Source organism: Carlito syrichta, unplaced genomic scaffold (assembly GCF_000164805.1).
Source record: "Carlito syrichta isolate Samal-C Ts95f unplaced genomic scaffold, Tarsius_syrichta-2.0.1 Scaffold316004, whole genome shotgun sequence".
In the NCBI taxonomy this organism is placed as follows: domain Eukaryota; kingdom Metazoa; phylum Chordata; class Mammalia; order Primates; family Tarsiidae; genus Carlito; species Carlito syrichta.
Window position 1 is genome coordinate 748,840 of NW_007260100.1, and position 23,856 is coordinate 772,695.

The 23,856-nt window shown below is 37.3% G+C and overlaps 1 protein-coding gene across 1 annotated transcript in view; it reads left to right on the top strand.

Moving 5' to 3' along the window:
* Window positions 1-23,856, top strand: part of DIAPH2 (diaphanous related formin 2) — a 650,570-nt gene that overhangs the window by 477,346 nt on the left and 149,368 nt on the right. The window contains exon 21 of the mRNA XM_021706787.1: window positions 16,220-16,315. Within this exon, the coding sequence (XP_021562462.1) occupies window positions 16,220-16,315 (96 nt within the window). The remainder of the gene's footprint in view (window positions 1-16,219; window positions 16,316-23,856) is intronic.

A 23,856-nucleotide genomic window follows, 5' to 3' on the forward strand; every position in this document is an offset into this window, starting at 1 on the left:
TATTAAATATTTTAGGCTTCATAGGTCATAAGATCTCTGTTGCCATGACTCAACTCTGCCATTGTAGCATGAAAGCAGCTATAGACAACACATAATGAATGAGCTTGGCTGTGTTCCCATAAACTTATTGACTAAAATTTGAATTTTGTGTAATTTTTATGTAGCACAAAATATTCCTCCTCTTTTTATTAAAAAAAAAAAAACATTTAAAATGTGAAAACCATCCTTAGCATGTGGGCTGTCCAAAAAGAGGTGATAGGCTAGATTGAGTCACAGGGCTATAGTTTCACATCTACTCAAGACATCCTTAGACCCTAATGCTGGTCCTGTTGCTTCCCAACTATGTGGCCTTGAACAAGTTATTAGTTTACCTCAATTTGCCTTAGCTTCTCTATCACTAAATTGTAGGTTATAGAAATGTACCACTATTGTTTCTTCTAAAAGTTTTATAGATTCCATTATTGTATTTAGGTCATCGATACATTTGAGCTAATTTTCATATATAGGTCGTGGTAGAGTTCTAACTTTATTATTTTGCATGTGTTTATACATTTGTCACACCACTAGTAGTTGACAAGATTATTGCTTCCTATTTCATGGTCTGGTACCATTGTTGAAAATCAATTGGCTATAAATATTGGGTTTATTTCTGGATTATCTATTTCATTGATCTGTATGTCTATCTTTATTCATACTGTTTTTTTGTTTGTTTGTTTGTTTTTGAGTTGGAGTCTCACTCTGTCGCCCAGACTGGAGTGCAGTGGTCGCTCCCGGCCACCGCAGCCTCGACCTGCTGGGCTCCGGTGTGGGACTTCAATATAAATCTCTTAGAACAGTGCCTAACATGGAGTAAACTCTCAGTAAATGATAGGTATTATTAATAATCCTACCTCCAAAAACAATTTTGTTTTATCTTTTAGAAAGTAAATTCAAATGACTTTGGTAGATGGTTTTGCATTGAGTTAGATTTTTTTTCCAAGTTTGTTTTTGCTTACTTTTCCCTTCACAAGTGTTCTATGCCCTTAGTAAATGATTGATTCTGATAAGACACAGAGTATTTCAAAGGTCTCTTTGAAATATTAATTATTTAAAATATTGAATGTGAGATATTTTTCCAGAGGCATCAACAGTGGTTTTTCTGGTAAGTGTTAACATTCAGGTTTATTGGGTATTTGTTTATTTATAGAATGTGTCATTTTCTTCTCCCAATCTTCTAGCATATAGGTAACTGAAAAGAAATGAATAAGCATAAACATTATTCTTTAACCACCATTTACCTTCAAGCCCTCTTACCTTATACAAACTGCCAAAAAGGTGCCTTTAGCTGAAAAATCCCTTTACTGAAACTCTCCTGTTAGAAATCCATCCGTATGTGTTAACAAGCTTGTCTTTAAGACACAGAAGCATCAGGGAGAGTTAACTCACCAATTCAGTTCACCTGACACGCTTTTAAGTAACACCTACCATGTAGATATTTAGGGAGAAATTACCTCATCCTTCATCATTCATTACTCTGGAGTAGAATATCCACTTACCTTGTGACCCCCCCCAATATAGTTTTCATTCCATGTACCTAAAACATTAAATTCAATGTTTAAATTTTAGATACATTACATGTACCAAAAACATTAAATTTAAATCAAAATGATTTAGGAAGAGTAGTATTCACTATAAAGTTTATCTTGGATTTGATGATTTGCTTCACTATAGGAAACGCTTAATGACCTTTTCTGGCAGGGAGATGAGATAATAGAATGAATGAACTCTCTAACTGACATTTCCCCCTATCGTTTTAACTTTAATTGCTTTGAGATTAATTTTGCTTTTTGGTGCATACCACTGTGCAAGACCTCTACCTGGGAATGTAATGTTTTTGTGTTTTGTTTTACAAATTTTCAACTACTGCATAATGTAATTACTACACTGTAATTACCTGTGGTTTCTGGTAATTTCTTCTAAGTTCCTCTGTCCTCTTTTCCCTCTTGAAAGTTTTCTTCCTGTGAACAGGAGCATCTACCTTTATTATTTCCCCTAGAGCTTTATACTTTCTATTTATGCCTTCTTTTAATCTCTTTGGAATAATATCTTGATTTTCTTAAAGACTTTCTGACCATAAATAGCTTCATAGACTGTTATTTTGGTTATCATTGGTTGATGTTTCAAGTCACCATTAACTCCATTCTTCATTCACTTCCAATTAAACCATAAGTTAACAAAAACCTGCTATCAGGTAGAGGCTTTCTAGGTGCTCATGGACTGCAATACTAGTTGCTTAGGCTTTTGTTATGTCTGGTGAGACAGTGCTTTGCTGAATGGTTTGATTTCTCTTATTTCTGACTCTTTTATTGTTTTCCTATTACTCTTACAGATAGATACTAAGGTCCTGCAGCACAGTGTGTTACTTTCATCATATTGTGGGAGCCTTTTACTTAGTCTTTATTAACTCCTGTTGTTCCATGTTAAATTATAGGAACTCTGGGCCTTTTGTTTTTTTCTTTTCTTTTTTATCTTTTTTTTTAGATCCCAGAGAAGGAATTTTGCATTTGTATTCTTTAATAAGTGAGCAGTGGGCCAGACTTGGTGACTCAGCCTGTAATCCCAGCACTTTGGGAGGCCGAGGCAAGAAGATTGCCTGAGCCTGTGGGTTCGAGACCCACCCGGGCAACTTGGTCAGACCTCGTCTCTACAATAAATAAAAAATTAGCCGGGCATGGTAGTGCACGCCTGTAGTTCCGGCTACTTAGAAAGCTGAGGCAGAAGGATTGCCAGAGCCCAGCAGGTCGAGTCTGCGGTGGCTGGGAGAGTGCCACTGCCCTCCAGCCTGGGTGACAGAGTGAGATCCCAACTCAAAAAAAAAAAGTGAGCAGTGTTCTAATGTTGTGTTATCTACAAATCTGCACATTTTGCAGCATGTTCTTAATCTGGACCATGATAGGCAGTGTGAAAAAGGTTGAATCTAATAATGATTTTTCCTGCACTCCACTTGTCAATGCCTTCTTATGCTGTCAGCTTCCATTTACTCCTGCTGATGACCTTGCTCACAAAACCAATTTTACTTTTCTATTTATTCTTTTTTTTCTTTTACCAATAATGCCAAAACTGGTCATTCTATTTTGCCCAGAAGTATATGCAGAATAATATTTGTCATTGCAAATTAAATTTTATTCTTTGTATAACTGATTTTCCACCCAGGTGGTCCATTGAGCATACTACTATAAGGCTGATCTTAAATGCCACCTTTATCACATCACTGTCCTACTGAAGATCTACCAGTGGCTTTTTAGAGTCCATTAAAGTACTTCCAGACTTTTTTTTTTGATATCCAATCCCCTTTAGAACTATGCTCTGATCTTACCTATTCAACTGTAACTCTTGTATCCTTCAACTCTGTTTCTTTCCACATGGTTTGTCATGCACATCCTGCATATTTTATTTCAGATGGTTCAAAACTGATTCAAAACAGCCTCAAATTTTTTTACTCCCTTGAAAGTGTATGATATGAACAGGCAAAACTAATATATGATAATAGAAATCAGACAGAGGTTGCCTCTGAGTGACGGGGACAAGAGAGAACTTTCTGGGGTAATGGAAATGTTCAGTATCTTGATTGTTTGCAGCGGTAGTTACATGGGTGTATCCATTGTCGAAACTCTTCAAGCTGTACACTTAATATCTGTACATTTCAATATTTATAAATTTATACACACAGTGCAAGTGAGAGCGAGTATACGTGCATGTACACTAAGAGTTAAGATTTTATTATCTTTGAACTAATTATTATGATGTGTTTTATGTTATTGTTTGGTCTGTTTCCGAAATTATAATATCTAAAGTGCTATAGAAATGTAATGTTTTCAGAGGTTTAATTTGAACCATATTCCTTCTGTAAAGTCTTCTGCAACTCCTCAAGCCCACAGAGAGTATAGTTTTATTTTTTAATTATTTAATACATGCAAATATTATCTCACATGAAGGGCCCTACCTTCAGTAAGAAACCTTTTGTTTTTTAGGGTCACTTAACAATGATTAGTTCATAGCAACTTTTTTCAACTTTGAGCAGCTCAACTTTTGAAGAAGCTTTAGTTATACAATGGAGAATTCAAGGAGACTATAACAGTAAATTAAAACCATTATGCCTAGGTTGTTAAAATTTTAGGAAATGATTTTTTATAGTATTGGCTTAGTTTAGTAATTTTCAAGTTATAATGGGACTAGAATGGCGTCTTCAGAAATGGGAGAGTCCAAGGCAATTGGTTCCTAAAGGAATAAGGACTACTCTAATTAGCAATATTTGATAAAAAGGAAGGAGAGCACAGAGTAGTTTCAAAAACTGAAGGGTCAGAGATTTTACCCTACTTGCATGTTAATAAGTTAGCCTGCCACGCTTTCAGAGATGCTGGCAGAAGATATTAAACTCCTGGGTCAGAGACACAGAACTCTATTTCTCATGGTAAGCAAGCAGTATGAGCTACAAGTTGGCGTTGTTTTCCCTTGCCCTCCAACTCCCAGAGAGCAATGCTCAGGCAAGCCTAGGTGAATGCTATGTTCAAATGTGTTTGCAGCATTGCTGAGGATACCCATGTTTAGGGAACCCAACTCTTTTTTAATGGACTGATAGTAAACCTGCCTGACATTTGCCCTAGAAGGAAATGTAATTTATCCTCGAAGTAAACAAAACTGCCTATGTCTTCCAAGGCTGTTCACTATAAACACATCCTTGAAAAGATAAGCAAAGGCCATCAGTGCCTCCATTCATAAGATGTGCAGAAATGTGAGAAACCCATAGAGAACTGTCTTTCAATAAGTATGTGCTAGCCAATGGGGAATAGGGTTGCACAAAAGTTTAGCAGAGATAATTAATTTACCTACTGCTAATTTTCATCTGTGGCATCTCCAAAATTTTTTGGGAAAAGTAAGTCAACATAACATAGGTAAATGTTGATACTGAAAATAGAGATCAACAGTCATTTGACATCTACTAAATGACAAATAGTGTGGGAAACATGAAAAAGATGGTACAACTCATGCCTTTCATTTTATCTGATGCTGAACAGCTCACACAGAGCCCACAGACTACATGCAGCCCACCTGTCTCCTTACTATCTGTTACTAATTTCAGGATGATTAGAAAGCTGCCTCTGAATTCTCTCTCAGACTTACCCATGTATTATCATTTTAGTGACTAAAAGTGTTACCAAATTTCTCTTTATATACTTTCACTCAATAAAAAGGTATTGTTAGTTGTAAAAGAAAAAATACATTTTTGTGTATATGTTCAATATTTTCTTTTTCAAGTGAAAAACAAAACCACTTAAGGCCAGGCACAGTGACTCATACCTATAGTCCTAGTGCTTTGGGAGGCCAAGGTAGGAGGATCATTTTAGCCCAGGAGTTCAAGAACAGCCTGGGCAATATATCAAGACTCCATCTCTTACCCCTTCCCCCCAAAAATTATCTGGGTGTGGTAGTACTGTAGTTCTAACTACTTGGAAGGGTGAGTTGTGAAGGATTCTATGATCCCTTTTCAAGGTCTCCATTAAAATAATAATAAGGAAGAAAGAAACGAAACACTTAGAAGAATTTTTTATCTTTAGTTTGAACTCATGATTAAAAAAAAAAGTCATTCACTACTAATCACATCTTAATAAGATTTTTTTTTTTTTTTCACTTTTTGAGACAAGGTTTTGCTCTGATCACCCAGGCTGAAGTGCAGTGATCTGATCATGGCTCACTGCAGCCTCCAAACCCTGGGCTCAAGTGATCTTTCTGCATCAGCCTCCTAAGTAACTGGGACTATAGGCACATACCACCACATCAAGCTGTTTTTTTAGAGATGAGCTTTCACTGTGTTGCCTGGTCTGAACTCAATCTCCTGGCCTCAAGCAATCTTCCTACCTCTGACTCTCAAAGTGCTGAGATTACAAGTGTAAACCACCATGCTCAGCCATAAGAATAATGGTTCTATGATCTTGGAAATTCTAAGTGAATTACCAACTTCAAATTCAATCATATACCAAATTTCACTGAAATTCATTCAAAATGGAGAATTCTTCCTAATGACCATGTTGGTTTCCTTTTTGTTTTAAGAAGCCTAACCAAAATATAAATCAATCCTATGATTATATTCACTAAACTTTATTCAGTAAAGTTAGACATTTTATGAAAATCTCTTAGCTTCTTTGAAAGTTATCATGGAGCAAATGAAAAAGTAATCGCGGACTAAAAGTGATATTTCTTTTCTGTAATGCATCAGTGATGTTTGCAAGGACTTTTTAAAATTTATTTTTTATTTTTTTTAGGAGAACAATTTAGCACATACATTTTCAGAAGGAGCAATATCACCCCAAAAGGGATGAATATTAGCTCTTGGGAAGATGGGTGGAGAAAGACTTAAGATATTGCAATAGTTTGTGGCCTTCCAAAGGGACACAGTACACAAACAGATATACAATATATCTATGGCATTAAATTTTAACAGTGGGGGCCATTAGAAAAAAAGATGTCTGATAAGACTGCCAGAGGAGAGAGGACAATAATGACAAAAGGTTGAGAAACACTGATCTAGCCTTATAATATTTTGATAAGTGTTGTCAAGTAGCAACCACTAAATTAAGCAGAAGGGATTTATTTTTAATTCCTCTCTTTGTGTCATATTTGTTTCTCCATCTTTTTAGTCTAATCACAATATAATAGCATTAAAGAATTTTAATAAAACAATATCTATAATGTTATAAAGTTTTTAATGTTTGCATGTTACTTATGAAACCATAAATACTGTGTTTTTCTTTTTACTTCTTTACATATATTTATCTTTATACACAATCTCTTTTTTTACTTTTAATTATTTTTTATTTTAAAGATGGGGGTACAATTCAGGGTTAGGTATACAAATGTTCATTATGCAGGTACCCTTGTTGATGAGGTGTGCCGCCCCCCCAGCAGATTCCCACTACTGCCAATCCCGCATCCCCCCACCCCACCGGCAGTTTCCCGTTTCTGCCAATCTTTTTCTTATAGTATTATGATAATTGTTCAAGGTCCGCTTACGAGTGAGAACATGTAATACAGTTCTTTGTTTCTGTGATAGATTGCTCAATATTAGACTTTAAGGCCATCCAGGTTGTATGAAGTTCATGATTTTGTCCTTCTTTACAGCTGCATAATATTCCATCGCGTATATGTACCACATTTTTTTTATCCAGTCCTCTTTTGATGGGCAGCATGGTTGGTTCCATGTTCTTGCTATTGTGAACAACGCTGTAGTGAATATACGTGTGCAGATATCTTTTTCATAGAGTGATTTGAGTTCCTCCAGGAATATTCCCAGTATGGAGAACGCAGGATCGTATGGAAGGTCGATCTTTAGATCTTTTAGGAACCACTACACTGTTTTCCACAGAGGCTATACTAGTTTACACTCCCACCAATTGTATAGAAGTGTTCCCTTTTCACCACATCCTCTCCAGCATCTGTTGTTTTTTGAGTTATTGATGATGGCCATCCTGACTGGAGTTAGGTGGTATCTCGGTATGGTTTTAATTTGCATTTCTTTGATGACTAGTGAGGCTGAGCATTTTTTCATGTATCTGCTGGCTGCTCGTATGTCTTCTTTTGAGAAGTGTCTATTCATATATTTTGCTCACTTTGTAATGGGGTTGTTTATTTGTTTTGTTTGACACATTTGAGTTCCTTATAGATCCTAGACGTTAGGCCTTTTTCAGACATACAGTTGGCAAATATTTCTTCCCATTCTGTGGGCTGTCTCCCTGCTCTTTTGATGGTTTCTTTGGCTTTGCAGAAGCTTGTCAGTTTGATGAGGTCCCACTTGTCTATCTTATCTCTTATGGCATGGGCACTTGGGGTTTTGATCAGGAATTGGTGGCCAGTTCCAATTTCCATAAGAGTGTCTTCTCCATTTTCTAGGTTCTTATAGTTTGAGGTTTTACATTTACATCTTTGATCCATTTAGAGTTGATTTTTGTGTATGATGATAGCTAGGGGTCTTGTTTTAATCTTCTGTATGTGATCAGCCAGTTTTCTGAGCACCATTTACTGAATAGGTTTTCCTCTCCCCAATGGTTGATGGTAGAGGCTTTGTTAAAGATGAGTTGGTTGAGAAATTGAGGTTTTGCTTCTGGAATCTCTATCATGTTCCATTGGTGTACATGCCTGTTCTTGTACCAATACCAAGCTGTTTTGATTATTGTAGCTTTATAATAGAGTTTAAAGTCTGGGAGTGTGATACCTCCTGCTTTTTTTTTTTTTTTTTTTTTTCCTGAGGATATTTTCGGCTATTCGTGGTTGTTTATGTTTCTGTATGCATTCCTGTATTGTTTCCAGGTCTGAAAAGAATGCTGGTGGTAATTTAATGGGTATTACGTTAAATCTGCAGATTGCCTTGGATAGAATGGGCATTTTAACAATGTTGATTCTTCCATTCCATGAGCATAAAATATTTTTTCATTTTTTTGTGTCATCTTTGATTTCTTTGAGCAGTGTTTTGTAGTTTTTGTTGTAAAGATCTTTCACATCTCTGGTTAGGAAGAGGCCAAGGCATTTCATTTTTTTTGGCTATTGTGAATTGGATTGTGCTTTTTATTTGGGTTTCTGTTTGTTTATTGTTAGTACATAGAAATGTGACTGCCTTTTGCATATTTATTTTATACCCTGAGACTTTGCCAAAGTCCTTTATCAGTGCAAGGAGGTTTCTGACAGATTCTCTTACGTTTTCGAGGTATAGCACCATGTCATCCAGAAAGAGGAATAACTTGAATTCCTCTTTTCCTACTTGAATACCCCTGATCTCCTTCTCTTGTCTGATTGCTCTAGCTAGGACTTCCAAAACTATGTTGAAAAGGAGGGGTGAGAGTGGGCATCCTTATCTTGTTTCGGTTTTCCGGGGAAATGATTCCAATTTCTGTCTGTTTTTAGCAGTATGCTGTCTATGGGTTTCTCATAGATGGCTCTTACTATTTTGAGGTATTTTCCATCTATGCCTAGATGTTTTAGGGTTTTTATCAAGAAGGGATGCTGGATTTTATCAAAAGCTTTTTCTTCTTCTAATGATATAATCATGTGGCTTTTGTTTTTATATCTGTTGAAGTATTTAATTATGTTTATGATCTTGCAAATGTTGAACCAGCCCTACATCCCGGGGATGAAGCCTACTTGGTCATGGTGGATGATTTTTGAGATGTGTTGTTGAATCTGTTTGCCTAGGGTCTTGTTGGAGAATGTTAACATCTATGTTCATCAAGGATATTGGCCTGTAGTTTTCTTTCTTTGTTAGGTCTTTATCTGGTTTGTGTATCAATGTGATGTTAGCTTTATAAAATGATATGAGGAGAGTTCCATCTTTCTCGATTGCCTGGACAACTTTTAATAGAATTCATATTAGTTCCTCCTTGTATGTTTTATAAAATTCTGCTGGAAAGCCATCTAATCCAAGGCTTTTGGTAGGTCATTTTCTTATGACACAGTCAATTTCCTGGATTGTTATTGGTCTATTTAGGGACTTGATTTCTTCTTGTTTCGACCTGAGGAGGTTGTGTGATGTCAGAAAGTCCTCCGTTTCCTTGGAGTTTTCAAGTTTGTTTCCTTGCAAGTGTACATACTAGCCTCTGATAATATTTTGTATTTCCTCAGGGTCAGTTGTGAGTTCATTGTGTTTCAGATTGTGTTTATTTGGGCTTTTTCTCTTTTTTTCTTGGTCAGTCTAGCTGGAGGTCCATCAATCTTGTTTGTCCTTTCAAAGAACCAGCTTTTTGTTTTATTGAGTTTTTGTATCATTATTTTTTTTCTATGTCCTGAATTTGGGCTTTTATTTTGGTGATCTGGATTCTTCTGCTGAAATTAGGGTTTTGGTGGTCTTGCTTTTCCAGCTACCTTAGGTAATTTGTTGGGCTGTTAACTTGTGACCTTTCCAGCTTCTTCATGCATGTTCATAAAGATATAAATTCCCCTCTTAGTACTGTTTTCATGGTATCCCAGAGGTTTTGGTAAGATGTTTCTTCATTTTCATTTAGTTCCAGGTATCTTTTAATCTCTGTTTTGATGTCCATATTGACCCTGGAGTTGTTTAGCATCATGCTGCTTTGTGCACATGTCTGTGGGTTTTGGGGGATCTATGTTAGTGTTGATATTTATTTTTATTCCACTGTGGTCTGAGAAGATACATGGCAGTATTTCAATCTTATGGAATTTGCTTATGCTTGATTTATGGCCAAGGATGTGCTCAGTCTTAGAGTAAGTTCCATGTGATGATGAGTAGAATGTATATTCCATGGTTGTTGGGTGGAATGTTCTATAGGTGTCAATTAAGTCTAATTGGTTAAGCCTCATGTTGAGGTTCCGGATCTCCTTGTTGACTTTTTGTCTTGATGATCTGTCTAGGGTTGTGAGTGGGGTATTTTAATTCCCAGCTATGTCAGTGTTAGAATCAATATCCTTTTGAAGCTGCTTTATGAAAGTTGGCGCTCCTATGTTGGGTGCATTTATGTTTAGGGTGGCTATTTCTTGTTGATGGATTGAACCATTTATCATTATGTAGTGATCTTTCATATCCTTTTTAATTTTTGATAACTTAAAGAGTATTTTGTCTGCTATTAAGATTGTGACTCGTGCTTTCCTTTGCCTGAAATTTTGTTTCCCATTCTCTTATTTGAGTCTGTGAGTGTGCTCTCTGGTGAGATGAGTCTCTTGGAGACAATATATTGTTACCTCCTGATATTTTATCCGTTTTGCCATTCTATGTCTTTTCAGTGGTGCATTTAGTCCATTCACATTCAGACTAATTATTGAGATGTGAGAGTTTATCCTTGTTGTTGCTGCTATTTGTTTGTTGTCTTAATTTTGATTTTGGAGTTGATTCATGTGTGTCTTCAATCTTTTCCCTGCATTCTTAGGAATGGCATTGTCATTCTTTTTTTCCTTTCTTAATACTTTGTTTAATACTATCTTAAGTGTTTCTCGTAGAGCTGGTCTGGAAGCTGCTTAAGTTCTTAGGGATTGAATGTCTGGGAAAGATTTTAATTCTCTATCACTGATGAAGCTTAACTTAGTTGGGTAGTTGAAATTGTTTATCTTTGAGAACTTTGAAGATTGGGTTCCAGGCTCTCCTAGACTGAAGTGTTTCTTAGATAAGTCTACTGCTATTCTAATTGGTTTTCCCTGGTGGGTAGTCTGACCTTTTTTCTTGCTGCCTTTAGGATATTTTCTTTTATACCTACTTTGTTTAGGCAAATTAGTATGTGTCTAGGAGTTGGTCTTCTCATTTGTTGTCTTGCCAGGGTTCTCTGAATCTCTTGTGTTTGAATGGTTTCATCACTGATAAGATGAGGGAAGTTTTCTTGAATAATTTCATGGAATGTTTGTTCCAGGGTAGTCTCTGTCTCTCTTTCTGCCTCAGGAAGTCCAATTACTCTTAGTTCCGGCCTCTTGAAATAATCACTCATCTCCTGAAGGTTTTGTTCTGTCTTTTAAAGCTTCTTTTCTATGTTTTTGACAGTTTGGGTTAGTTCCATATTTTGGTCCTCAACGTCTGAGATTCTTTCTTCTGCTTGGCTAATTCTGCTTTCCGTGCTTATCAGTTTGTTATTTATTTCATTCGCAGTTTCTTTACTGCTGTTATCTCAGTTATCAACTCCTTCCTATTTTCCTCTTGTCTCTTCTCAATTCTGTTTATTCTTTCTAATAATGTCTTGATATCTGAGTTTGTAGTTTGAGACCAATCATTCTGAGGGCTCTTCATTGTTTGCATTCCGAAGTCTGTATTCTTACTGTCTGACTTCCTAGGTCTATGTGACCCATATTCTTCTTTTGGTTTTTCTTCATTTGTGTAGATTCCCCCCCACCACCACCACCTTTTTTAACCACTTCTCTAATTCTGTTGTTCATGGATGGGGGAATAACTTTTACTTCTGTTTGCTCAATCTCCTATTCTTCCTTATGTCGATCCTCTGGCTTTGCTCAATTTTGAAGCTGGACTCTGGGTGGGGGGCTGTACTTTTTGTAGTTTTGAGATTTAATTGAGGGGAAAACTGTGATTCAGAAACTAACTGCAGACCCCAGTATCCACTGACAGGTGTATGGGCCCCCTGGAATCCACTTCCCACTGCCTTACAATCTGTCCATGCAATGGGAGTATAGGTTTGCCCTCTGAAAGCAAAATGAAGTAAGAAAAAAGAAAATATTTGAAAAAGAAAGGTGGAGAGAGAGAAGAATAGGAGGGAAAACAGATAGGCATATCAACTAACAAATGAAAAGAGACACAAACAAATACAGAAAAGATATGTTAAAAAATATAGCCAATCATACAAACACATAAAACAACAAAAACCGTTCTGTTGATGTACTCAAAAATACTCATACACAAACAGAAAGTCTAAAAAGAGCAATAAAATATCAGAAACAAAGCAATTACAAAAGCATAATCAAAAACAGAAAGAGAGAAGAGGAAAAGAAAAAAAAAAAACACAAAACTAAGAGAAAAAAGAAACAAACAAAAAACCCAAGCAGAACAAACAAACATAAAAACAAACAAAAAAACTTGCTCTGAGGCAGTTCCTGTAACTTCAGTTTCTTTTCAGCTCTGGTCTCCAACCCCTCCCCTCTGCTTTCAGTGCAGGCTGATAGGGTTGTTCTCAGCATGGGTCAGATGTGCCACGGACTTTTGTGGGAGGAGAGTGGATCAGATCTGGACTCACCCTGCCTGCTGCTGTCAAGTCCCCCACTCAGTTCTGATGTGTCTGTCCCTGTTCCAGCATGGGGGAGGGCCGTCTGTCTCTTCTAGTCTAATGAGATTACCTCTGTGTCCCAAGTTGGAGGCAGGGTGGAACTGGGCGGGACAATGCAGGTCTCTGGCTGGTCCTGGGACAGAGAAAATGGCTCCTGCTGGCGTTTCTTCACTGGTGGTGGGGTTCCTCTCCAGTTCTCCCCAACTATTCTCTCCACGGATCCAGATCCGGGCTCCAGCTACTTTACTGTCACAGGTGATGATGTGGGCCAGGCTCCAGGTGATGAGGATTAGCTGTATTCAGCAGGCTTTTCTCAGAAGAGCCTCAAGAACAGCAGAGGATCCTGTGCACACCAGCAGCTCCAATCTCAGGTCTTTGGAGGGTTGCAGTCACCTCTGAAGGAGAGCCCTGAGTGACTGAACCTGGGTCTCTCCTCAGATGAACTTTCACTCACCCACCAGCACACACCTACTCACAGAGAGTCTTTATGGACACTCCCTTTTGCCAGAGACTCTCAGAGTCCAACCTGTCCCATGGCCATCTTGCAGGAAATCCTACATAATCTTTATAATTGTTGTTTGTGTAAGGATACATGAAATTCACTTGTGCTATTGTTCTTTCCTGCTCTTACTTCTGTATTTCTCAAAATTTCTTCCCTGTTTTCTTGCACTTCTCCTTCTCCTGACTGCCTGTTACAAGTTGGGGAGATATTGGTCAAAGTTCACAACATTTTAATTAGATAAGAGGCATAAGTTCAAGAGATCTATTGTACATCATGGTGACTACAGCTAATAATAATATAGTGTATTTTAAAATTGCTCAGAGATTTTAAGTGTTCTCACCAGAAAAAAATGTACAAGTGAAGTAATGCATATATTAAATTGTTTGATTTAGTCATTCTACAATGTATAAATATATTAAAACATCATATCTTATACTATAAATATGTATAATTTTTACTTGTCAATTAAAAATTTTAATTCTTTTAAAAAGTTGGGGTTTTCTGGAATTGCATCTTTTACCTCCTCCTTTTCTAATACACTATCTCAGGGTAATCTCATCTACGTTCCAATGACATTCAAAGCTTTAGCTTCATCCCAGACTTCCCTCCTAGCTTCCAGACCCCTATTTCCAGCTTCCCACTGATTATTTCTACTTTGATATTCTGTAGGCACCTCAGATAGATCACATTTTCTCAAACTTGTTTATACTTGAGCATCTAGATTTTTTCTCTCCTCAATCTCACATCCCACCCTACTCTACCTCACCCCAGCAAAGTCCTGTTGACTTTATCAATACCTTAAAAATATCCATCCTCTCCATTTGCTCTCTGCTCTCTGTTAGCTCAGACCTTTATGTGTTACTTAACAAATTCCACTATGCACCTAAAAATGTCCCTCCTTTCTGTCTTGCCATCCGCTGACTCATCCTCCACAGTGCTGTTTGACAAGTCTTTCTAAAGCATAAATCTGATGAAGCCACTTCCTGTTGTTTGTAGCTGTGCTGCCCAGTACAGTAGCTACCAGCCACATGTGGCTATTCAGTACCTGAAATGCAGCTAATCTGAATTGAAGAATGCAGAAGGAAATATACACTAGATTTCTAAAACTTAGTCTGATAAAAAAGAATATAAAATATATCATTAATTTTTGTATATATGTGGTGAAATATTTACTTACTATGTTAAAATCAATTTTACCTGCTTATTTTTATTTTTTAAAATATGACTACTGGAATATTTAAAACTGTTAACTTGGCTCACGTTTGTGACCTGCATTATATGCCTACTGGGCAGTGCTGGAATAATGTTCAAGCCTCATATCATACAATGTTGATCTTTCATCATCTAGCTACCATATGCCCAGTCCATTTCAACTTCTGCCAGCTATCATGTCAAGATGGATGGTGTTGGTGTCAGACTGATCCAGGTTCATACCTGGGCCCCCAAGAGATAGTATCTATCTCAATGTGTTGTGATGATTAAAAGATGATTAAAAGATGATTAAAAGATGTAATAACTGTAAAGTGTCTACTGTATGAAATTCAATTCTCCCAGTTACACTCTAGCCATGCCAAGCTACTTTCAGTTCCTCTTTTCTTTCTATTGAAGAGCAGGTGATGGTTCAAATGTGTGTGTGACCTTAATGAATATTGGAAATGCACAATCCCCTTTCCCTATTTAGTCACTGGACTCTACTTTGTTTTTCTTGTTTTCTCTAAATATTAGGACTGAGAAACTCTGAGTTTCCTCTTCGTTTTTTCACCCAATATCCTGTCCTAGAGAGCTTATTTTAAAATAATAAACTACTATAACATTGATGATATCTCAAATCAAATGCAGAACATAATCATAAAAGAGTTTAGCTTGGTCTTGTCCCATAAGAGAATATATTTTTTTCTGTGATCTGATAATCCATAGTTCACTGTTTAAATAAAGTAGAATTAAATCTAACCCTGGGGCAGCATCAGAAGCAATATCTTCTCCATCACTCTTCTCTTCTTCTCTTAATCTTCCTGCCTACAAATGTCCTCTACTCCAGACCCATACATTTAGCTACCACTCAGATTAGCCACCCAATTAGGGTCCCTTTCATCAGCTAGGCCAGTTAGGAAGAGAGGGCTCAGCTCACTGTGAATTATCCACAGCGTAGTAGAGATTTTCTGGCCACTGACACCTTGAGACAAATGTTCTGACAAATCTTAAAAGTGTTTTTGATGGCCAGAGTCGTCCAAGATAAGAGCAGGGTGAAATGTTTTAAATGCTGTTTCTGTTAGAAATTTCTGTGAACATCTTTTGAGTACTCTCCTCATGGCTTCTTAACAGTTCTTTCCCATAGGAAAAGTTTGGACACTCAACAGCAATTTAAAAAGGAAGTGAGACTCTGGCTCGTGTCTCTCAAATTTAGAATGTGGCCTTTAAAATGATGTGGTCACCTTTTCTTTATACAATGTCAGCATTTCAAAATGGGTAGAGGGTATGGATTGGGTAGGAATTGAATGCAAATGTGTTTTGCACATAGTGTTTTTTGAGATAATCGCAGATGATGGTTGAATGCTGAAGGTATTAATACAATCAGTATTTAACCTTGTGCAACTCTGCTTCATCAAATCACGCCCTGCACATTGATTGCATTAAGCCAGGTCAGTGGTTTCTTGCTTAGGAATATCTTATACGAATCTTAACAGGAAGGCAGCAGTAGCTGATCAGCTACTGTTTATTTGCATACTGAGCATATCATCAATAATACAAAAGACAAGGTCTTTAAGTTGAGAGAACAGTGGGATTGGCATGAATTTTGCTTAATGGTGCGTAATAAGCAAAGTAGTCTGTGGTGCCAGAAACTGACAGGATCCATTATGTTAAAACAGATATATGTCTTTAATTTAGGGGTATTATGTAAATCTGACAGGAGTTTTTCCCTTTATTTTCCTGTAGTTTAACTTTAATTGCTCCAAGATTAATTCTGATTTCTCCCTTCCTCCAGAGGGTGATGAGACTGGCGTAATGGATAATCTTCTAGAAGCCCTACAATCAGGTGCAGCATTCCGAGACCGCAGAAAGCGGATTCCAAGGCATCCAGGTAAAACTCATTCTACCTCACATTGGTATTGTAAAATGTGAATGATCAGAGTCAAGTACCAATAAAAAAAAAAAGAGAAGAAAAAAGGAAAAATGTAAAAACTTTCTTACGAAGGCTTGTTAAAGCAGTTGATCTTAGTTCATGTGTGAAATCTCAGCAGACTTTTGCATCTTCATATTTGCAAGTTTCAACTTGGTAAATATATCTTCAAATAACTGTAGACTTTGGAAAAAATGGAAACAGGGACTCATACCATGTTTAATATTAAATATTTTAATTGTTATTTTATGAACATGTGGTTTGGGTGGAAGGTGGTTTAAAACCATAATTGTAATTAAATCATTAAAAGTAATTGGCCTTAAAGATATCACATTAGCTATTCACAGGTAAGGAAACTAAGACAGTTCTTGTTTCCAGAGGCCATTTTGGTTTTTGCAGTGCAATCTATTCTCTATGATCCATATTAATATAGGGAGGAGAGGCTCAGATAATTCAAGATCCCCCCAAATCCCAAACCATCAGAACAAGTTTTTATGTGTATATTTGATTACTAACAGATAATGCCACACTATGAAAATTGATCTCAGGAGAAGAAAAAACATAAAAACAGTCTCTCTCATTCAAGTGGAACTAGAAAATTGTTCACCTTCTCTGTTTATAACCTATGGCTGAGGTAAATATATAGCTCCTCTCGGTATAATCCAAGTAACCTGAAGTGCCAGCCTTTTCTAAGTAAGGTTTTATATTTTTAGCTCATATCTTTCTTGAAGTAGAGAAAGAAATTAGGTATTGTTGATTTTATTTATTTATTTTTTTAAGTTGGAGTCTCACTCTTGTCACCCAGGCTGAAGTGTAGGGGCACACTCACGGCTACCACAGCCTTGACCTGTTGGGCTTAGGCGAACCTTCCACCTCAGCCTTCCAAGTAGCTGGAGCTAAGATACATGCCACCATGCCCAGCTAGTTTTTGTGATTTACTGTAGAGACAAGGTCTCACCAAGTTGCCTAGGCTGGTCTCAAACCCCCAGACTTAAGTAATCTTCTTACCTTGGCCTCCCAAAGTGCTGGGATTACAGGCTGAGCCACCATGCCCGGCCAGTATGTTGATTCTAAAAGTCCTCTTCAAGGGCTGTAAATCTATATAAAGAAGTAAATTAAAAAGGAAAATAAATAGTAAATATGTAAACTCTACTTAATTAATATTAATAAGATGTGCCTTGAGTGGCCTATAATTCAAAAAATATTCTCTGTTTAGACTAGAAGTTATCATATATCATTAGAATGGAAATTGGTAGTTCTCAAAACCATTGTACTTTAACAAACCATTGAGAAAAATGGGGCCCAGTGTGGAGTTGGCCAAGAAAACTTTTGGCAATGGGGTGAAATTCATGACAGAAGACAATATAAGTTATATCCATTTGTTTCACATTTGGGCGAATCCTGATGGGTAATGAGTAACAATTCCACCTCTGCAATTATTGGACTGTCCCTGGGAGGCTAGCCTTAAGGTAAGGTTTTGTTGAGAGAAGTGTTTGGTTGGAGTATAAGAATGCTTTTCTATGTAAAAAGCATTGAAGGTGGCCTTCACAGAGGATGGAAGATGGAGGAAAGAAAATGGAAATTTGTATTTATGTATTCCTGTTAAATTTTTAAGGTAATGCTGCATGGCAGAGTGTTAGGAGTACTACTATGTATATCTATAACTGTGAGCCAGCCATTCTGCCTATCTTCAGCCTTTGTCTGTAAAATGATAATGTTTTACCATGCCATCGGAAGCCCCTTCCACCTCAAATGGAAAATAAAAACCTTCATTGCTCTTTCTTGAGCTATCAGAGAAATAGTAGTCAGTGAAAGGCAAACTGAAATAATTTTTGTGTCAATTCAGTTTTCTGTTAAGCAGCTGATAAGTAAAAGCATGTTATTCTGGGCCATAAAAGAACTGCCATAAGTTTTCTAGGCTGTTTATTTTTTAAATTACATTTGCTAAAGCCCCTGTCTGATTAGTCTCACACCTCATACTGATTCTAGAAAAACTGTACCAGGAGAGAGAGATCATTCTATGGGGTTTCTGTGAGTTTGGTACTCAAGGGAATATAGTGTTGTCAACTGTGAAATACCAAGAATACATTCACAAACTGCATAATGTTATAGTACTGATTCCAAGTAATTTAAATTGAGATCTCCCTTTGTTTGTAGCTGGAGTGCCTCCATGAACACATAGGGTTAAAAATATCAGTCCATTTAACTGTAGTAGTCATCCCAAGTGGCAGCAGCCAAAACAAATGTCCAGAGGTAAAAAGAAACTCAAAGGCAGATAGTGGCAGTGGATGATAAAAACATCTTGGACATCAGTGGAAGAACTGGAAGTCAGGAAGAGGAAACAGAAGTCACAGAGTTTACGAGTCTTCCAGAAACTCCTATCTACTTGCCTGTTTCTAGAAGCAGCAGAACCAGGGACTTTTATAGATTTCATCCTTGTCCCAGCCTTTCCTAGCTACATCATTTTTTTCCCTGCTGGTTCCCTATTGTTTTCCCTTTTTTAAGCCCCTGATTTGGTTCCTTTTCTAGATCACATTGACTTGGTATTATTCCACTTTCCCTGTTCGGTGCTGGCACCCTTGCTCCCTTTCAAAAACCTCCACTTCAACATGATGAGATAAAGGCAGAAAAAACCAAGTCTTAAAGAAGGCTATTTTCCCCAAGTACAGTAAAATAAAAGGAAATAGCCAAAAGAAAATGTAAAATCAGAGTCGACCACAAACAGCAAAGATGTACTTACTGCTCTTTTTGCCATCTCTATGACCATCACTTACATATGGAATTGACCGTATGTAAAATACAGAACTCTACCATTATGTTTCTAATTGCAATGTTTTTAGTTTTATATTTAGACAAAACGAGGTGATAGTCTGTATTCTTCATTAGAAAATCAAAATGTTCATAAGTGATATGACTTTAGGTTTGGCTAAGTGACAAACCTTCCACGCTGAGCCTGTGCCTTCTCCCCAAGAGCCACTGCATTAGGTAACTCAGAAGGAGCTCCCAAATATTGCTTCTGGCTTATTCAGCTGAATGTGCTGGTTCAGTTAAGGGTACCAAAAGTCATTTCAAGGTAAACTATATTATATTAGGAGTGATATTGAAAATATTAATAAGTGGTATAGCACAGGCCCCAACCAGTCAGAATATACACAGACAGTTAATAGCCACTCTGATTCTACTGGTGCTTACTAACCGAATATTAACACAGACCACAGGCTCTGCTGATGTCAAACTCTGAGATTAGAAAAATGAGCCCCTATTCATTAATTTATTGTACATCTGCTCTGTGAAAGGTACTAGACATGATGGAAGATGCAGAAATAATTAAGATAAGATTTCCTTAGCTATAAGACTCTGTATTGTAGGAAAGATAAAAAGTACAGAAAGACTACAGAATAAGGCAAAAGATAATAGGTAGCATACAAGAGGTGTTAATAACATACTGTGTGAATTTAGCGGAGAGAGATAGCACACATTATTGGATATATCAGAAAAATAATCATAGAGGAGAAGACTTTGAAGAATGAGTAAAGATTCCAGCAGTGGGAGCTAGACGTAGGGATAATGGGCATTTTAGTTAAAGTAATATCATTAAGAAAAACAGAGGCAAGAAAGTGCAAAGCATTTTTTGGCAATGGAAAATATTACAGTAAGTAAAAGAATACGTAAAGTGTAGAAGTATGGAGACAACTCTGGAAAAGTAGGTTGGCACCATGTCATGGAGTGTTTGAATGAGAGGCTAATGTGTTAGCATACAATTCTTTAAGCAGTGGAGATCTACTGAAGGTTTTTAAGCAGTGTAGGAACAAGATCAAAGTTATGCATTAGAACTTGTGATCTACAGGGGTATAACTGATGAATTAGAAGTCTACTGCTATATTCTTTGTCAAAGGAGATAATTTACGGGGAGAGGAATAGCCAAGAATCAAAGATAACCCTAGAGTTTTGAGTTTGGCTAAGAGAACAGGTGGGTTACTAGACTGTTAAAGATCAGGAAAAGATTTGGTGATAGTAGAAGAAGATAAATTCAGTTTGGGGCAAGTTAAACTGAAAGTGGTAGCAGAGCATTGAGGTCAAGATGTTCAGAAGGTTCTTGGAGATATGGGTATAGATTTAATGTCAAAATGGTTGGGTCCCTGAATGTTCTGGTCATAGTATGAAAATGGAAGAGATTCTTAGAGGGATCACAAAGAAAAAAAGAGAGCCAAAGACAGAACCATGTAAATGTCTCCACTGAAGACCTAAGAGTAGAGCTAGTAAAGAAGAAAGACAAAGAGCAGGTAGGAGAAAAATCTGGACATTATTGTCCTAGAAGCAAAGGAAGGGGTAATTATAAGAAGGCAGGAGAAGGGGGCATTTTCAACAATAGCATATTTTATGGTGGCATCAAAAAGTATAAAGACCAATGATTTGCTATTTGGGAGTTGTGTAGTGACTTTTTTTTTTTTTTTTTCTGAGTTGAGGTCTCACTCTGTTGCCCAGACTGGAGTACAGTGGCTCACTGGATCCTCGACCTTATGGACTCTGATGATACTTCCACCTCAGCTTCCCAAGTAGCTGGGTCTACAGGCATGTGCCACCATGCCCAGCTAATTTTTTTATGTTTTATAGAGAGGAGGTCATGCTTTATTGTGTAGGATGGTCTTGAACTCGTGGGCTCAAGCAATCCTCCTGCACTGGCCTCCCAAAGTGTTGGGATTACAGGCGTGAGCCACTGCACACAGCCAGTAGCATCTTTATAAAGAGCATCCTTCTAATATTATGATGGAACTGTGAGGCAGAATGCAGGAGCTAAGCACTGAGTAGATGATGAGGCCATAGGGATAGATACTATTCATTCAACAGTTGAGCAGTCTTATTGAATGCCTTCTCGGTGCCATACACTGGATTAGGTAGGTACTGAAGATACAAAACCAAAAGATGCTTGCCTGGAGGAACTCACATTCTGTTTGGGAAAACATAAATGTAAATGTGATCACATTACAACGTACTCTTATATGTGTTGTAATAGAGATAGGAGTAGTGTTCTTGTGCAGTACAATAGCTAGAGGAACTTCCCCCAACCCCTTACCCCTCTCCTTTGTGACTCTAGAATATGGACTATTCTTTCTAGAAATTTTCTATCTGTGAATTTTGCTAAAACTTTCTTGACCTTCTTTGTTACAGCCTTTGTTACCACTAAGGTAATAAGTTCCATATGTTTATAATCTACTTAGTTAAGAATTGCCCATCAGTATTTCCGACTTTGTCATTATAAGATCAAAGATAGGCTTCGTAGGAAGAAAATACACATAGAGAAAAACCTTGCAGGAGTGAAAACCACACTTAAAATATAAATACACAACTCCACGTCTGTTTTATTACTGAATAGCTATAGATAGTTAGAGCTTGTTTCTGTTCCCTTAACCCACTCAGCTTTACTCTTTACCCACTGTGGGTAAATATAAATGGGCCTCTCAGCAATAGGGGGTACCTAACTTAACTATTTTGACTATGACTAGATTGTGATATATAGTTCCTAGACATTAAAAAAAAAAAAAACACCCAAGAGAGGCATTATGAAGAAATGAAACCAGGAAACAGAATAAATTGTATTTTCATTTTAGAACCGTACAGGGCAACCAAGACTAAATTTGAAAAATCAGAAGAAACTCAGGAGACACATGATCCTAGTTTTATATATCAGCAAGATAACAATATAAATGAGAAGGTATAACTTACCATTTCAGAACAGATAGAGGACAAGAAACAATGTTATACAACAGAGAAAAAAAACAAACTCTTAAATATTAGGGAAAAATAACTTTACAGCAAAACAAAACCCACATTTCCCCAGGCCTCACTGCCTCACATAAATAACAAAACCCAAATGTTGCTGGCTCTCATCTTCATGTACACATTCAAGACCTCAGCTGCCATAAGGAATCTCTGAAGCATTTCTGGAAGTTCTCAGGGGACATTTCGTAAACAAAAACAAGCACACCCTACTCTTCCTCCACCTCTGCCTGTAATACCACGTGTTTCCATGCCTGCTGTCTTCTATAGCAGCCGGGCCCCTCATGCCTTCACTGTGCCAGTGCCTGACAGTAGCCATTGACAAAGTGAGGGAAAAATGCCTTTCTCTCTTTTTAGGGTGGCACTCCAACAGTATACCAAGTAGTACTGCATATGCCTCAGAGTCTTACAGACAATTGTAGAGAAACAGCTTCCAGTTTTAAATTACAAGTGCCCTGGTCTCCATAGGATTTGGCCCAAGATGGCAAGGACCAAAGACAAGCCCATGAGAGATCCTGTGTTATCCTCATTCCTTGTTGACCAAGGTTTCTTGAGGTTTTGTGCTTGTTTTTGTTTTATTATTACTAGGTCAAGCTGGTCATTCATTGCAAGCTGTTTACTTCTTTCTTCCTGAGGATGAGTTCTCCATAAAGTTCCCCAGTCTCTATTTTATAAATGTTAGAATCTTACACTAGTGCATTAAATCCCACTTAGTCTATAATACATTCACTATATGGTAATGTACAATTAAAATCTAGTAAAAAAAATAATGCAAGGAAATAAGCAAACAAAAGCATGGCATTCATCCAAATAATATGTATTGATCAAATTTTAGGGGCCAGGCAGCAGTGCTAGGGCCCTGGAGTGCAAAGATAGGTAAAGCATGAGTCTTGCCCTTAAGAACTCAGAGTCTCATGAGGAAGACATACAATATAAATGTTATAATATGTGTGTAGGAAATACTAACTGCCTAGAGATTCAAGAAAGGCTTCACGATGAAAGAGGCATTTGAGCTATGTTTGGAAGGATAAATAGTAGTTTTTCTGGGGGCGAACAGGAGGAATAGGCATTTAAGATCAAGAAAATGGCAAATGCATGTGCTAGAGATATGAGAGAGTATAGTGGGAATCATGAAAAGTTTCTTGCAGCAAAAATCCAGCAAGGGTTTTTAAGTAGAGGATTACATGATTACACACACACATACAAGCAAGAGAGATTGAGGCTGGAAATGACAGATTTGGGGGACATCTGTACATATATGGTTATTAAAACCTTGAGAAACTGCCAGGGGAGGAGGAGGTACCCACAAGGGTACCTGCATAATGAACATTTGTATACCTAACCCTGAATTGTACCCCACATATTTAAAATTTAAAAAAATTTTTTAAATCCTTCAGATCACCCAGAATGAGAGGTAAAAGAGGATTAAGGATAGGAAAAGAAGGTCACGGAGGCCAAAGGAAGTACATTTGAGAATTACAATATTTAAAAGGCAAATAGAGAAATCAATAAAGGACACTCGGGAAAAAAAATGGTCAGAAGGAGAGGAAAAGAAGCAGTAAAAAGCAGTACCTGAAAGATGTACATGAACCTATGCCTATAGTCCCAGCTACTCGGGAGGCTGGGGCAAGAGCATCGCTTAAAACCAGGAGTTCAGCCGGGCTTGGTGGCTCAGCCTATAATCCCACGCCTTTGGGAGGCTGAGGTGAGTGGATTGCCTGAGC